The 17,897-nt window shown below is 45.1% G+C and overlaps 1 protein-coding gene across 1 annotated transcript; it reads left to right on the forward strand.

The window, feature by feature from the left end:
- Window positions 1-82: 82 nt before the first annotated feature.
- CtsL1 (cathepsin L) lies at window positions 83-17,208 on the forward strand. The gene is made up of 8 exons (XM_077632487.1): window positions 83-219; window positions 1,176-1,290; window positions 2,299-2,441; window positions 4,937-5,134; window positions 8,340-8,531; window positions 12,895-13,060; window positions 15,582-15,687; window positions 17,025-17,208. Exons 2-8 carry the CDS (start codon window positions 1,188-1,190, stop codon window positions 17,122-17,124), a joined length of 1,008 nt encoding a protein of 335 aa, XP_077488613.1. The 5' UTR covers window positions 83-219; window positions 1,176-1,187; the 3' UTR covers window positions 17,125-17,208.
- Window positions 17,209-17,897: the final 689 nt, after the last annotated feature.

Below are 17,897 nucleotides of genomic sequence, written 5' to 3' on the forward strand. Positions count from 1 at the left end.
TGGGGAGAGTAGTGGAGAGGGCAGAGAAGTCCACTCTCCATCCTCCTTGACTCACTCCACGCTTCACGTGACGCGCGGAGTGGGAGGGGACGGCATCACGTGGCCCTGAGGCGCCACTGAAAAAGAGTTGTTCTTGCCAGCGATAAGAACGGCCCAGGACCGGCGGTCTCCGTCTGGGGTGTTGTTGGAGCGCGTCATTTGTTCCCTGGCTTCCACAGAGTGAGTGCACATCTTGGCTGTCTTTCCTCTTCAGCTCAACGGCTGAGAACGCAAGCGCAAACATCTACTGTACTGGCTGTTTGGTGTCAGTGGTACCGCCGCTCCTTTGTTGCGGACAGCGCGTTGTGCTGAATTTGCTGAAGCGAAAAGGCTGAATTTGCGAGCACTGCCGGGTGCTAGCAATCGGAGTGACAAGTTAGGGTTTTCTCAGCGCAGCGCTGACCGCTGTGGAAAGAGCTGCTGAAGCATGCTTAATTTAATTAACTACGAAAGGCCATTGCGTCGACCTTGCTGTAATATTCGTTCCTGCCCTTGAACACGCGCTGTTTCGGGCCTTGAAGTGGATGTCGAAATTCGCAAAAGAAAGCGTGCTCGCACTACTAGCTATATTGCGTACAGAAACTTTTCCGAAGTGTACTGCCTTCAAAGCATGGCGCTGTGCTGCTTGCGCGCGTTACGTCAGCCGTCTACACAGCTGTTTGTCGCACAAGTTTTGTCTTTGTTTTACGCTCATGGCGTCGCGGCGGGTTTTCTGAAACTGCGCTCGAGTAGAAGAACGAGAAACAGCGAAATATTTATTATTCAGCCCTTCCCTATGGTGTCATGGTCTCCAGCAATGCCAGGTAGTCAGGTATGTTGCATGGGGCGATTGCAACGTTCGCTGGAGGCAGTCAATACTGATTCTCGCGAGACAACGCGGCGCACGCGAATGAACGCCATCACTATGTGCGCCGATATGCATAAGCTTCCTCGTGTTAGTGTTATTGGCTCCGAGGGCGCTTTTGTTATGAACTGCGATAGCACCGCATTCTTCACTGCCTGTTGTTAATCATCTAACTCTAGGTCACCCTGTGGAAGTCCATAATTCGAACATTTTGACTAGCAACAGCTCCCTAGGATAGAAACAGCTTTTTTCCTCTCTCACTTTGTTTCACAAATGCATGCTATATTTTCAGGTCACCACAAAAATGAGGGGGTTCGTCGTTTTGTGCTGCTTGTTCGTGACTGCAGCAGCTATTACTCATCAAGAACTGGTTGGTGCAGAATGGTCAGCATTCAAGGCACTTCACGGTAACTATATGCGATATTTGATGCCTTTCTGTACATCATTCCAGCATAAGCTAGGCTGTTGTGCTTGCTTTTCTCATGCAGTGTACTAAAACCATTGTCTTTGCCGGTAGTTTTGTTTGCAACAGCTGTTACTGGGGGTGCTACTATCAACACGTTAATACGTCCTTGTGGAAAAGAGGTTACTGATACTGTCGAGTTAACAAGGTTGTATGCAAGAAATGTGCTTTAATGCTTTGCAAGCATCCTCAGCTTTGTTTATAATGTTTCATGTTATGTACGTGGTCTTTACTCTAAGTGGAAATGAAGTGTTTGCTACGAAGTAGTGCCTTGAAGCTTTGACTCGGGGATGCTCGGAATCACTGTAACATAAGACGTAAATCTGTGGCACAAGGCAAGTTATATTTTATCTTATATTCTGGCCTGGTAGCACTTGGTGTAGAGTTTCTTAGATATCTCTGCCCACTTACGCTGTGCGTAGTATTACGTTGTGGCATGCAGAAAAAGACTTTTTTGAAGCTTTTGCTTCCGTTGCGATGGGCTGTTTTCTGTGCCTCTTTATTTGCGTGCTTTTCGCAGCAGGCATTTTTGACTACATTGGTTACAAACAAAAATTATGCACCTGGTCATAAAATCTTGCCAATCTTGCTTCCTATGCCAGCTGCCACGTTTTTCCCCACTTTTGATTTTCAGCCAGAATACTGGGTATATCCAATCACATCACAATTACTTCAGACTGTTTACTGTGCCCATCTCTTTTTTGTGTTCCTCAATGCCTATCAGTCTTTTGGTTAGGAAACATTGAATTAGGTCACTAAGGTGGCAGTCTGGGCATGTTGGTGATTCATGATGGAAATGTACAGCGCAAATAAAGACGAGGACAGAAGAAAGACACATGTGTCTTCCTTGTGTCCTCGTCTTTATTTGCGCTGTACATTTCCATCATTGAATTAGGAGCAGTTGCTGTTGGCCGTGTGCTGCAACATTATTTTGCTTCTTCTCTGTCTGCAGGCAAGGAATACCACTCAGAAACTGAAGAATACTACAGGCTGAAGATCTACATGGAAAACAGATTGAAGATTGCGCGGCACAACGAGAAGTATGCCAACAACAAAGTCTCGTACAAGCTTGCGATGAATGAATATGGAGACTTGGTGAGTTTGCACAAAAGTCGAAGTTGTACCTATACACTGATTTATACATAGCAGTCAACTCTGCAGAGGCTGTGGAAGTAGTGCACCCACAAAATCATATTACTCCGCCACGTATCAGTCATTCTGCTCATATCTTCGATGATTGTTTGGATGAAAACAAATAGCGGCATAAAATGAAGTACTAGCATTGGGAATCATGGTTGAAGCTGTGAGGTGCTCAGTGTTCGGGCCTCTGGCTGCAATTTTCACTCAGTATGAACTACTTTTTAGGCTCGGATGGAGTTGGAGCGATTCACCCTACCAGCTGCGAACTGTGCGTGTGTTCACTTTAGTTGTATAGTGAACTACTTTTTCGGCATGGACTTGCCTTGCGTGAACAGGTGCACTAGCTTTGTCAGCGTTGACTGCTATGCATGAAATGTATGGCGTAATGCTGCACTTGGCACAAACACTCACGCTCGCTGATAAGCCGCGAAAAGCAAACTTGCGAGGCACATTTTGTTGTCATGCTTGCTGTGTTTTATGTTTACTGTACGTTGTGCATAGGACTGAAAATATGTCTAGAAGATAAAAATAACAAAGCATGCCTTAATTTGGTCCAGATGCAAGACATTCTACATTTCAAATATTCTATGTAATGGTAGTTGTAGACCTGACTGCACAAAAGGTTAAAGATAAGAAACTGGGTGCCCAGGTCCCTTGAATATTTTATAAGAAAGACACGTTCTGTATCAAGAGGGCTAGCTACAAGAGATGCGCACTGCAAACTCTGCAATATTAGGAAAATGTTCATAATGGCACTTTTACAGTGCAAAGGATGATTTTAAACCCTTTGACTTCTGAATCGGTTGTCTCTATAGAAGAGTACAAAGCTGAACCTTTGAGATTTTTATTTTCAATCCGTTCGACTTGAGTGTTGTTGTAGATAGCAGAAGTTTTAGGTCTATACATTTAAAATTGTTAACAGAATGACCAGCTCAGCTCAAATCTGTGCCTAATTGCACACTGTGTCTATTAAGGTGCAATATAAGCAGTGTAACTGTACTCTCTTTTACAGAGCTGTTCCTAATGCCTATGCAAACAACATTTTGCTCTTAATGCGTAAAACAATGGAGAAAATTATGCAAATGACTGATCCCAGAGCAGAAGTAAGAACTGATATGTGCGAAGAGAGAGAGAGACATTTTAATGATAAAAGGAGAGGTGTGCCTGGTAGTTAACCTAACATGTGGAAAGTGATATCTTCGTCCTTCGGTATTTCTAGTGAAAGTCCCCTGTTGCTTAAAGAATAAAACCAGCAAGAATGCTGCTGTGTGGTTCACTTCTATCAGTGACATGTATTGACATGTCACACATATCATGTAGTTAGGCACAATCCTGTAGTTAAAGGGATACCAAGGACTGTTGCATCCTATTATTGTTCTAAGTAGAAATTAGTTCTCTGGCTCTTACTCGGTATGTTAATGTTTGTCCAGCAGGAAAGGATGCATTCATGGCTGAGAAAATTGAGTATGAATATTTTCGGCCCACTCAATTCAAACTCTTGACATTTGCCCCGAAAGGGCTGGTTGCCACTGTTTTGATGTGAATGGCACTGTAACATAGCCTCTGGGATCTACACCTAGAATTCAGCGTCAGTGCAAGCCGATTACTTGAAAAATCAGCTGGTGATGGCACCTGTATTTCGTTGGAATGCTGTAGTCTATGGATGCAGGCCTGCTTCACTTTACCTTCAGTTTCTCTTTAAGTACAGAAAGTTTATTTAGCAGTCTTTAGTAAACATTTCAAAGATATCCTACAGCGTGATAGAAGAGAACAACCGCTGAATGAGCTAAAATCCACAGCTGTGTGCCTGTGGTGGGATCTTGCAAACTTATTTTTTCAAGTATTTAATGAGTGCTTCTTTTATGCATGGGTGAAGTTTCCTAATAGTGCCCAAATGCTCTTAAGCTGATATTTCACTTCTGATAAACTGAACAGGTTTACTAGGCAGAAGGGCTGAAATGCGGGCCAGTTGGTTCATAGTAACTTGAAAAAAACCAGTCACAAAAGACAAGGGACAAGAGAAGGAGCTGTGAGTTTTGATGCGGCTGTTGCACATGCTCTGCTGGCCTTGCTGGGACTGTTTTGTCTAATAAATCTCAGTTGATAGTCCAGTCGTTGTGGCGTGAACACTCCTTCTCTTGTCCCTTGTCTTTTGTGACTGGTTTTTTTCAGGTTTACTAGGTCCTGGCACATTTATACCAGTCTGTCAAACTTAAAAGAAGAGTGTTTGTTGGGAATATCTTCCCTTTAACTTGACTCACATGCATGCATGGAGATACTGGTGCACGTTGAAAGAACTTTTTATTAGACGAACCCTAGCTGAAGTGAATTAACTCTTGGCTGTCTACTACAGCATGTGCTGTAGCCTTTGCTGCAGCTGCTTTAGCACGCAAACACTCGTCAACCATTGACATTTCGCACATCTTGATATTCCCACTTTGCCCCCGTAGCTGCATCATGAATTTGTGAGCACACGGAACGGCTTCAAGCGCAACTATAAGTCGACGCCACGGGAGGGCAGCTTCTACATTGAGCCCGAGGGCATCGAGGACAAGCACCTGCCCAAGACGATCGACTGGCGCCAGAAGGGTGCCGTGACCCCCGTGAAGAACCAGGGACAGTGTGGTTCCTGCTGGGCATTCAGCACAGTGAGTTGGCACTTATTTACTCTTGGGGCTGAACTGTTTTAGTGAGAACTTCGTAAAAAAACAAACAAACTAAAAAGCAACATGAAAGGAGTAGCACAGCAAATGCTGCAGTAAATAATCAGTAGCAGCAGTGGGCCAAGGCTGTGTCCAGGTTGGCAGTGCCTTGTCTCTGGCTAGATTAAGCACTTTTGATTGCTATAGAAGATGTGTTGGTTGAGTAGCTGAAGTTTCATGAAAATAACCACGGTGTCTCAGTGGTTGTGGTGTTCTGCTTCTGACCTGAAAGACGCGGGTTCGATTGCGGCCGCGGCGGTCGCATTTCGATTGAGGCGAAGTGCTGGAGGCCTGTGTAGTGCACGTTAAAGAACCCCCAGGTGGCTGAATTTACTCTGATCCCTCCACTACGGTGTCCCTTGTAGTCTGAGTTCTTTTGGGACATTAAATCTCACTACCCAAACCAAAGTTTCATGATTAGCAGTTGAGATTTTCTAATGACATGAAGAACCACTGTTGCCACTGAACGAATCAGTGAAAGAAAGGTAGAATGATAAATGATATAATTGCACAGAAGCTTCATGCACAGTTGGCTAGTGTTGCTGTTCAATCCATTGTACAGTCGAACCCAGATTTATATCGAGCTCGAAGGGGAACGCGAAATAGTTTGATTATCAAAAATGTAGCAAGAGATACCTAAGCTTATCGGCAACCTAGAGAGAATAAACTGCACCCACACTAGTGATGCGCTTATTGCAGTGACGTGCTGCCCATCGGCTTGCTGGCAGCGCTCCGCTCGAAAGCTGTTGCTATGCGTTACCTGCTTTGCATCGAACCCACTGCAGAAGGTGCTTTGGCATTAGGCACTGCCGATCGTAAGATGTGTAATTATGCTACCATATACTAAAATAGAATAATTAGTTATTAAAATTAAGGCACAGTTGCTTTCCACAGTGGCTTTGGCAGCAAAACATACCAGGCAAGGGCCGCTGCTAGGATTTAGCTAGTTAGGCTAGCTTTACCACATGATTGAGCTGTCATGTGAAAAATGAGTATAAGAAATCGAAGGCCATTCTCAAGCACACCCCACATTCACCTCGTCACACGGCTTCATAGCACTGGCATTGCCAGCAGGTACCCAAGGTAGTGCAGCTGACCAGTCTTCGCATACGGAAAACGATGTTAAGAAAAGTAGCACTTGCAGGGGTACGGCGCAGTTTGATGTACAGAACGACTGGAAAAATTGAAGTTCAATATTCAGTGCGACTTTCTTATACATTTACACACTATTTTCTAGGGGGTAATCTGTGTGCTCAATGGAGCCAATAATCCGAATATCTGGGTTCGATATATCAGAGCTCATCTGTATCATTCTTGTGGTGCATACGAAAGTAATTGCATCTTGGCTTCATTTTAAACACTTGAAGCAGAAATAATCATTCACCAAAAAAAAGGGAGAAGTAAACGTGGCCACTTGTGTGCATTTTTGCCGTCAGCAGCTGATATTTTGTACATTGCTACATTGTCGTGGGTGGACAGCTGCTCAGTGCTGCCTCTGGACTGTGCATTTCTCGTTTTAATTTCTTCATCTGTGTGTGACAGAAGTACCAACTTGATCACATTGGAGTGTTCTTAATCACAAATGACATGTTTAGTACCAAACTTACTCACATAATGAACCCACTTTTTCCAGAACAGTTCATATTAATTTTTAGGGGAGGAGGCTTAATACGTGGGAAAAGAAACGTTGACAGATTTTTTTGATGCAAGAGTAAAAATTTCATATTCATCCATCCGCCCACCCGCCTGGTCATCTATCCATTCGTTTGTTGTCAAAAGCATGCAGAAAACAAGTTGTGCCCTCTTGTCGCCTGCTTTCATGACACCAGTGTTTGGCATCGTTCACTTCAAAAGGTGTTTGCTGCATCATAGCACGATTCAACGATTTTGTGATAGTCGATGGCGCTGGCCAATCACAGCGTGATGAAGCGAAAGTGCTGAACACTAGCCCTGAACGTCAGGTATGAGGTTTTTATGCGAGGTTAAAAAGAAGTGAATTCTCAACAACAAAAGGGGGTGGGTGGGTTCATTATGCGGTTCATTACACGAGTAAATACGGTATTTAGCTTTGGAGCGTGTAGATACAGTAGCCAATCGATTTTTCTGACTACAGACTTGCGGGATGTTTCGGACTTAATTGAGGAACCGTCACAGATCTCATAAGAACATGTACATTTTCATGACTGATATTTCGACTCTGTAGGGTTCAAAAGTTCTATTCTTAAGACTAAAATAGATGGCAGCAATACTGTGGAGATCGTATTTCAACTGAAAGTTTTTTTTTCCGACATGATGTATATGCAAGCAGGCATGCTGTCACAACCAACCAGTTCTCTGCCACTGTGAAAGGCGCCATCTTGGATTTAAACAGAGTCAATTGGACAGACAGACTAGCTTGGATAGGCTTGGCTGTTTTTCTTCATCACTGCCATTTGATGTAATGGCACACTTTTCCTTGCCATCGAGATAGCCTACAAAGAGTGTGCGATCGCACTGAATATGGCACAGCTGCAGCACCCACTGTGGTTTGGGTGCCGCCACTGCAACTGTTGCCCCGCACCTGCCCTGCACTGTCTGGTGCTGTGCAGTGGGGGTGTATGGCGGGAGGCGTGCATTCAGAGGTGCATGCTTTCGCTTGCACCTTCCAAAGGGTTACATCTCTCGGTCTCTGCAAGTGTCATCGCCCATGGAAACTGGCTGTTCTTGCTTCGCATGGCGCGTGCATTGCTGCGGCTGCATTGCACTGTCTGGTGATGCGACCCGAGGTGGTGTGGGCGTGGCGAAAGCATAACTGTGGCTCAGTCAGATACAGTAATGTTATTGTTTGCAAGCGGAATGCAAGGAGTGGCAAAGTTCGTGATTTTTAAACCCGGTTTTTCACGGAAAATTTTTTTATCAAGTTGTTCGATTTTTCGGACTGCTCGATTATTCGGACCATTGTCTGGGTCTCATGGAGTACGAAAAATCTGTCGGCAACTGTAGTTCTTGGGCTTCTAAAATTGTGAGTTCACTAGGAATTTGTGGCGTTACACTTTATGCTGATGCCACGAGCACAGCTAGCCCTTGTGACCTGGTTACTTTGTGTAACCTGTGTGATGCGTTTTTGTGACGGTGAATTCAAGTAGTTTTCTGTCTGTTTGTCTGAAACCAGACTGGATCTCTGGAAGGCCAGCACTTCCGCAAGTCCCGCAAGATGGTGTCGCTCAGTGAGCAGAACCTGGTTGACTGCTCGACAGCCTTTGGCAACAACGGCTGTGAGGGAGGTCTCATGGACAATGCGTTCAAGTACATCAAGGCCAACGGGGGCATTGACACCGAGGACAGTTACCCATACAATGGCACGGTGAGTGCATGGAGGTTGCGGATTGAATTCTGGCATCGGTGGCTGCATTCTGATGAAGGCGAAGTGCAAAAGATGTCCATCCATGTGCTCTTCGATGTTGGTGCATGAGGTGGTCAGAATTACCTTATATTGCTGCATAATAGTCTAGCTTGTTTTACAAAAATGACCATCCGAAACTGGTGGTTGACCCATAGATTAACACCGTGTTTACAAACACAGGGGGATTGCTTCCAGGTTGAGCATTTGATAGCACGAGGGCAAACTCTTGATAATCTCCAAAGTGCACGTCGCTTCTGAATCCAAAACTACAGCGCCGTCGGCAGTTCAGTTTGTTGCTTGTCAGGCTAGTCAGCCAAGTTGTCCACTCATGTGGAAGGCAGGAAGGTGCGTTGTTTATATGAGTTATGGGCATGTATTATATCTCTTGCCTTTGATCTCCGCTGGCCTTGCGATTGCCTCGTTTCGCACGTGTTTTAAGCTATGCGGGCACAGCGATACCATACCACGGGAAACTACAGTGCATTCCGCTTATAACGATATTGAGAAAACCGGAAAATCCGATCGTTATAACCAATTGTTGTTAAATCAGGACCGGCAAAAGAAAATAAAGAACACAACCATGTATCCTCCCATGCATTTAGGCATTACCACATGCATGTAGTCGCTGCCACCAGCGCTCCTGTCAAGGGCGCACAGCGTCTTGGCGCTCTGCCAAGTTCGCCAAGCAAGCCAACCCTACCCCCTCCAGAGCTCCCATCAAAAGATAAATATGTCCTGATGTTATCCGTGCACAGCATCTTTGTGTGCTGCCAAGGTCTACACTGCGGACAGTACAAAATAGGGGAACGCGCCAAGAAAAGCTAGCGCTTACAAAAAAAGAAGTAAATTTTCAGCTATCTCTGATAAAAGTAGGGGGAGGGGGTTCAGCCTTGCACTTAGTCGGTGTCATTTGTACCCAGTTAACAAATGCACAAACAGGCGGAAACTACGTTTGTGTGATACAACGTTATGCAGCGGTCGCCAAGCAAGCTCCTTCTAGTGATTGTGACGACAATTGATCTTGGTTGCCCAAGACCGTAGGCAATGCTCTCCCGCGGATTTAACCATGGTGGTCCATTTGCAGAGTTTTTTACGTCCTTCGCTTCAAAGTATTTTATTTTTATCAAACTTTCAGACAAATTTTGGTCATAAACACCTTCCAAGCGGCCAGAACCGTATTGCAGTATTGCTGGTTTATTCTTACATAGGGACCATGGGAGAAGTGATAAATCTGAAGAATTTTATTGTTGTGAGCGATATATTGTTATATCTGGTATCGTTATAAGTGGGTTACACTGTACATAAGAGAGGATGCCCTATAGACATTCGTCTTCCACATCTGGCTAACCAGGGTGATGGAAGTGTCTGCTTATACCTGCACTTTACTTTCTTTTTTGGCCAGTGAGGGGTGTCAGTTGGAGCGTCGACTTATATTCGAGGTCAGCTTATATGTGGCAATATATGTTAACTGGGAACAATGCACTACAGCAGATGTTTCTCTCTCTTTCGCTACTTTCACCCTTCCCTTCATGGCACACCTCAGGTGACCACACTTAATTGGATGATTACTTCACCTTTCATCCCCTTGTGACCCTTATTATAAAAGAACTCACAAAAAAAGACATGGTTGTGTTGGTTTTGGTTGAGCAGTCAGAACTGGCCTGCAATCCTCAGTGTTTTTTTTTTTTAAGGACAAAGGGCTTTTGTTGTTTTTGAGTCATAGTGTACATAGCGAGAGCTAGTTTGCATACAGTACTTGCAACAGTGTGCTGGCGCAGTGCTCGAAATGCTCATTAGCAGCATTCCACAGGTCTGGAAGGTTGAATTTGGCGAAACTGAGAAAACTCTGCCGAAAAAAATCGATGGGCCATCATACGATGTGATGCAACAAATCTGCTTTTAAAGTATTGGTTTTGTTTTACATTTTTGATATCATGGTGGTTGCCTTCTTATTGCGCCTTTTAATTTGGTTTTGCCGTTGCTTTTATGTTCCGCTGCTTCTTGGACATGCTGGTGGGTTGAGGTGGGTGGACTTCTTGGAGGGTGTTTGGTGGGTGGAGGCTAGTATACCGCTAATGCAGTAAATGTAGCGCCATGGAGGATTAAAACTGTGGCACTGAATTGGTTTCAGTGTGGCAGTTGATATGCGAATTAGGGCAGCTGCGGGAACTCGGAGCATATGCAAAAAACTGTGAAACCTGTGAAAGTTACTGTGAAACCTCCATAATTCGAACTCTCAGATAAATTTGTTATTTTACAGTATGGAATTAACGAGGTTCTACTGTATCTTAAATATCCATGACATGAAATGCAAAACCACTAATTGCAACTCGCTGCAAAGGGCCTCTTGCTGATGCTTACTTGGCAGCAACACAGAACTCTATGTTTCTTCATGTGCCCCGATCATCAGCGCAAGCACATATTATGGGTTGTACTTTGGCTCTATTGCATAAATATTCAGCTTCCTCACAAAAATGTAGCAAAAAAAATTTGCTACTGTCTACGACCTGCGCTTTCATCGATTCGGGAAAAAGAGCCATGCTTGATGAGAGTACTTATGACATAGTTGGGCTACAGTCTAGAAGCCACTTTCTCTTGTTGTGATAGCTGAAAAGGTGCTGCAAAACATCCATTTAGGGATCCCACAGGGACATTATGGTGAGCCTAGATGCATTTTAGTTGGCGAGGAGGTCCATCTCAGGGCTGGCAGGTAGGGTATAAAGGCACGTAAGGGCCACACCCTTGTATGGGCCGCACCCTGTTTTCCAGAAGGAAATATTAGCAAAAAATAATATCCCTGTAAGGGCTGCACCCGGACTTTCCACACGACCCACACGGGAATAGCCTTCGAAATGCGAGTGCCGTGGCCTCTGCGATTAGCTCCGGCTGCGAGCAACTGTGCGCTTGATTGCGGAGGCTACGCATGTGCACAGGAGTTTCCAGTTGCCGCCCATGGATGGTGCCAGAGACCGCGGCTCATGATCATCATCGTCAACTTTTTCCTCCGCCGCCAGCTCCCGCTATCACCAGCTCCAGCATTTTGTGGCTGTCAAAGGCACGAGAGTTGTGGTTCATCGTAGTTGCGGCTTTCGCAGGCTGCCGCCGAGCGTTGCAGTTTTAGTAGTTTTAGCACGATGGGCAAGCACCTTAATTGCTACACGGCTGGGAGTTCGCTGTCGAACACGGCAAGCGCGTGGCAGGCAGGCAATTCGACGTGGCCGAGAAGTGCGTCCAACTATGGTGCTACCAAAAGGATGCATTGAGGAACAGAAGCTGCAAAAAGCGCGCTTTCCGAGGCAAGCTGTGCAAGTTTCCCGAACTGGAAGAAGAGCTGCTCTGCTAAGTGATGGAAGCGCGGAACTATGGCTATGCGCTGACAGTGGACGTGCTGCGTGACTTTTTATGGGATGAGTGTGCACTGGAGCACAGCACCATCTCTGAGTCGGAATACACCGCAAGTGGCGATTGAACATAGAATAAATGCCGCCGACTTCCTGATTGGTGTGTTTCTACTTAAAAAAATTTTTTTTTTTTGCAAATCGCGTGTATGGGTCGCCTTCCGAAAATTGGCCCTCAAATCTGGAAAAAAAAGTGCGGCCCTTACAGGCATTTATACAGTATCTCTGACATGTAGGGGAGGCGCAGCTTCATGTAATATTGATTCTGGGGTGGCCACCTGCAGCTGTGGCTGTGTGGCTTTGGCGTTCTGCTCCTGCTCCCAACATCGTGGGTTCGATCCTGGCCGTGGTGGCTGCATCTCGATGGAGGCGAAATACAAAACTGCCCATGTGCGGCGTCATTTTGGTGGACATTGAGAACCTCAGTTGGTATAAATAAATCGGAGGCCTTTCACTGCGGCACTCTTCAGAGCCCATGTGTTGCTTCCAGAGGTTAATCCCCACAATTTACAATTTGATTCTGGGATGGCCCCATTTAGTGGGGTTCACAGTGCCCTGCCCTTAACGAACGTGCACGTTCGGCATGCCAACTTGAATGTGCTTAGTGATGGTAGAAGAATAAAGATGAACACGAAGGAAGAATGAGGGTAACAGTGTCAACTAGCGTTGTTACTTGCATTGCATGTTCACAAGCTGTGAGCAATGTAGGGAATTGTCGTTTGAACCATTGGAAATGTGTGACAGGTGCCGGTGCAGATCGGGCTTGCATAGCTCTTGAAATGAAAGGTGCTAGTAATTGTGATGATGAAATGTAGATTTTGGATGCGTATGGTATCGAATTGGTCCTAAAAGGTGTCTTCTGACTACTATGCTCATACATTATAGTGCTGAACTGTGTGTGCCCCCTCCTTTCAACAATCATGCAGGATGGCATTTGCCACTTCAAGAAGAGTGATGTAGGTGCCACTGACACTGGCTTCGTCGACATCCCCGAAGGTGACGAAAACTTGCTGAAGAAGGCCGTGGCCACCGTTGGGCCCGTCTCGGTTGCCATTGATGCCAGCCATCAGTCCTTCCAGTTCTACTCAGAAGGTGAGGTATTCCCAATCTGATAAGGACTCTCCATGATTTGTACTATGCGGCTGCTTTTGACAGCATTCGTTGTGCAGCTGCAGCCACTGTGCGTGCCTTGTGATCGAAAATTGTGCTTGTGATGACAGGCCCGTGGTTGTTGTACGGTAGAGTATCACTAATTTGAGCCTGTGTGATTTGAACTGCAGTTTGTTAAAACTGACAGTCTGTTCCTGTGAACATCAGTTCTACAGTAGAACTCTGCTATAGGAAACTCTGGTAGTATGGAAGAATAGTCCACATTTATTGATGTAGGCCCATGACGCGTGCTGGAGAAAATGGCGGCCAGCTGACGGTCGTGTCAGCTCTGCGAGGCAGCCATGTACGTTCTCTGGAAGTGCTTCCGCTTCATCGTCTTCTACACGCTGGCATGTGAGGTTGTGCTACAGTAGTATAGTAGAAACTCAGATTATTTTGTTCTCAAACTGCTGTCCCATTTTGCCTTCCACAGAAGACTGCATGTTTGTAGTGATAGCTACACTGCGGTAGCATTTCGAGCCTTCAGCGTCGTGGCACCGCCACGCTGTCACGTGGTTCGTCATGTGGTGCGGAGCAGCTGCCGGCGGCGCGGCGCCGTGGCTGATCACGTGGTTGGTTGATCACCAAGTTCTACTCGGCCAGCTGTAGCTATCACGTCACTCCAGGTTTAACCAGAGCTAAACCACCGCCAATTTTTTTTTTTAAGGAACGGCTAGTAAAGAGGGCCTGGCCATGGCAACAGACTTCCTGCGGAATGATGACATTGCGGCATGCACGAACTCATAGATCGTGAGGCCAACACTTGGAGGCAAATGAATACTGAAAACGATAAAACACCACTTTTCAAATGGCTTCACCACCAAGCTGGAGAGCTATGGGGAGAAGCCATTTTTTCCAATTTTTCGAAGGCTTTGGGGTCGGGAGGCAAAGCGTGCAGTGTGCATGATAAAAAAAGTTCTGGCTCTGAACGTAGAAAGGTGGCACAGGTTGCTGAGAAAAGAAAGCCAGTAAAAATACAGGGAGCAGTAGGGAAGGAAAGAAAAGGGCAAACATCAGCAGCACAGGGGAAGCTTTGCAGTGTGAGGATCCGGGTTTATCCTTGCAAGTTGTGTAATGAAGAGATGGTGGTGCCAAGGGATAGAATACAAATTTCAGCTTTAACACCTTTGAAATAGGAGCGAGTTTTGACAATTTTCTGAATTTCATTCTTGCTGTATCTTCAAGAGCAACGTCAATGAACCAGACATTTAAATGTCATGGTATTCATGGCATGCCTGTTTATGCTAGTAAGAAATGTTCAATATGATTATATGGGCTGCTGCCTCTCATCCATGATGTGGGGAGCCCATTGGGTGGATGGAGAGCCTTATTACAGGATTTGTTCACTGGGTAAACATGGTGCAATAGCAGGACATGCTTAGACCATGGGTGCTATAGATTTTGATGCCTGACTAGGCCTGGAGTGACCGCGGAGAAGCAGTCTGACAGAGAGCCGCCCGCGAAATTAGTGAATAACAGAAGTGAGGCCTAAAAAAAATGAAGGCTGGCTTGAAAAATTTTTGAATGAAGCCTTGGCTCATGTGCCAGTTGCTGTGATGATGTTTGCTTAAGTTAATGCCATGCTCTCATTGTGGATACTTGACAGCGCTATCAAAGTATCAATAATTTCTTCCGTTGCTGGCTGTGGCAATGACCATTTTTATTATTATATGAACCGTACTTGCTGTCTGGCTACACAATCACTTGGTGCACTTTGTCGTTCTTCAGCTCAGCTAATATAGCGGCACTGTTGGCAGTGAAAGCAAACTCTTGGAATGGAAAGGCAACAGAAATGTTTGTCCTGCTGCTGCAGAGAAGCCCACTTTATTTGCTCTATCTACGCACTCTGTTGTGCTTCCTTCAAGTGCAGGATTTAGTGCAAAGTTAAACGTAAAGATGTGGGAGCATTTTAATAGACTGGCCCGTTTCGCCACAATTTAAAATGCCAGCACTCTTGCATCGCACATCAGTTTCAGTTTTGCCTGGCCGGTAACCTGTGACATCACACTGAGCTACGGTTTTGCTTTCGTGCAAGCTTTCTTTTTCAAAAAACTCCGTGCTTTTTCTTGAAGCTGTGGATGGAAACCATGGATACTGATCGGCATAGCTAGAACCTCTGCTTCCTGCTCAAGGTAGCTACCTAAAACTGCAAGGTTCTTTGACATCAATATTTTCAGCCTAAGTTGCAAAGCCTTCCTTTATCTTCAGGCTTCAGTTGTCCTCCTTTCTAGTTTTCTTCTTTTTTGATCACACTTTGAAGGTTAATGCAGACATAGTATTCTGCTTGTTTTTCGCTTACTTCAGAAGTGCCTGCTTGCGCGAGCTGAGCTACTTTCATCGACTCTTTTCCAAAGTGCCGTTGATGGTGGTGGATGAAAGATGTGGTGATGTTATGTGGGCGATTCCACTTTCCATTACAAGTGTCAGGTGTGATAGGGTTCTTTGTCCTCTTTGCCTTGTGCAGGCGTTTATGACGAGCCCGAGTGCAGCAGCGAGAACCTCGACCACGGTGTCCTTGTGGTTGGCTATGGCACCAAGGATGGTCAGGACTACTGGCTTGTCAAGAACAGGTAGGTGTCATTCATTGCTCTTGAGAGTCAGTCATGTCATGTGTGTCATGCATTCATGCTTGAACACAGTTTGCTGTACGTCTGGCCGATTGATGACTGCCAAAAACCACGAGAGCACCGAGAAAAGTGCTACTCTGAGCCCTTTGAATGTAGCAATAATGTTGAGGGTCCTAGAGCGGTGCTCATCTCTAGCAGCTTTCTTGTGTTTTGCCGTGATTGGGGTACTTTTTAATGTTGGATTGCATTTAACAGGGGGTGTGCAAAAAATCAGAAATTTTGCACAGACTGTGAAAGGTGTTTATTCTATTCGATTTGCACCACACTCCTACTGTTTGAAGTACTTGAACCAGTTCGTCAGAACATACAGAAATTACATTTCCTATTCTTCTGAACTTGTGTTCAAACGTTGTGGCATTTCCAAATGCTCAGTTAAATAATCTTGCATTTGTCATGTCAGTTAACTTCCTTTTTCGTCATAGAATCGACGGCAAGCTAGTTAAAAAAGTGCACTTATGGTAATGCAAGGCCCTGTACAAAAGCAGTATGTTGATGTCCATCGAGAACTACTGTGTGCTTGCAGATCTGAAAACGGCTTGCAGTTGATAACTGGCTATGAATGTGCTGGCAAAGAAAGTGAACGCATGCCAGAGCTGCTCTTTTCGTTTTGGTTACTACAGTGAGAGACACAACGTGCACGGAGGTGTGGCTTATTGAACGTGACAGAATGGGCAAAGCTATCGAACGTGTGTACTTCTGTGGTTGTTTGGCCAGGGTTTGCTTTCATCTCGCATAATTTTCATCTATTAGATTGAGGGAACTATATTTCATTCCAGGCCACAGGGGAAATGAAAAAATGCAGGCGAAGGAAATAAAAGCCTAGGGGCAGCCCATGCAGCTGTGTGTTGTACTTCGTGGCCCATGATGTCAGTCTTATAGGGTTGTAGTATTAGTCATGACTCATCACGTGTTGTGAGGGAGTGTGGAGTAGATAGTCCCATTTGCAGTATAACCCAAGCTGTTTTTTTTTTTTTTTCATTTCGTGAGCCGTGTTGTTATATTTTGCCAAGAGTACACCAACAGACTTCTGGAAGTTAAAACTCGCAATTGCAGCTGTAGAGGTATAACAAAGAGCAACAAGAGGTCGCAGCTGTGATGAAGAAAAACTATTTTGGTTGTGCTCATGTTTGTGGCTGTCAAGCTACCTGTCATGAGAAGTGTGCACTGTAAATAGACACCCGGAAACATGTGCTAAGGCTAGGTCTTGGCTATTGCAGTGGGGCTGGGGACCAAGAAGTTAGAAAAGAGCCTAATTCCATTTATTTCGTGTGTGCTTTCAGCTGGGGCACTACCTGGGGAGACGAAGGCTACATCTACATGACCAGGAACAAGGACAACCAGTGTGGCATTGCCAGCAGTGCCAGCTATCCGCTTGTCTAGTGACCACTGCGTCTCGTTGCGTGCATTTTTTTGTCATTGCATTTCTTCTCACTCAGTGCCAGTAAACTCTCGTTTTGTACAGTGTTCTTGTCTTGCGTGTGTGATCATGTGCAAGTTGGTATGAAATCTCAATACATTAGTGTGTCACCTGTGTTACTGTTGCTAAATATATAAAAATCCAGTTTTACATATTTCCCGATTCCACTGCAACAAGCAAATTGGCCAAAATTATGCAGTTGTGTTTAGCATCTCCAAATTAATGAAGCTGCGTGCACCATGTCCCATTCATAGGGCTGTTTTGGTGCGGAAATGTGGACCATAGCCGACTGATTTAATTGCCTAATGCATCATAATGTATCTGTATACTAGTTGCATCCTAAGGATACATAGATCAACGAAACTGAAATATTAGCCAGATTCAGAACACAAAAATTTCAAATGAAGAAAGGGTGTTCTTCAGTATTTCAGCTTTGTGTTCGTATGAATTTAGAGCTACCAAGGAGCAAGAAAAGGTTATGGACTGAGTAAAGGTGCAGTTACTACCTCTCTTGGTATAGACACCGCAGTTGTGCTGTAGGCATAGTAAATGAGATAAGATGAAAGTAAAAAAGAAAAACATGGAAACCCTGCACATCTTGTGGAACTGAGTGACCAGTCCTGGATGTGTGCAAGCTTTGAGTACAGTAACATCTACACGCATATATTAGGTCCGTTCGATTAGCCTGCATTCCCTGCACCAGTTCTGTAAAGTTCCGCAGCGGTGCTGTGGCAGT

This window comes from Amblyomma americanum, chromosome 7, assembly GCF_052857255.1.
Source record: "Amblyomma americanum isolate KBUSLIRL-KWMA chromosome 7, ASM5285725v1, whole genome shotgun sequence".
NCBI classification, from domain to species: Eukaryota; Metazoa; Arthropoda; class Arachnida; order Ixodida; family Ixodidae; genus Amblyomma; species Amblyomma americanum.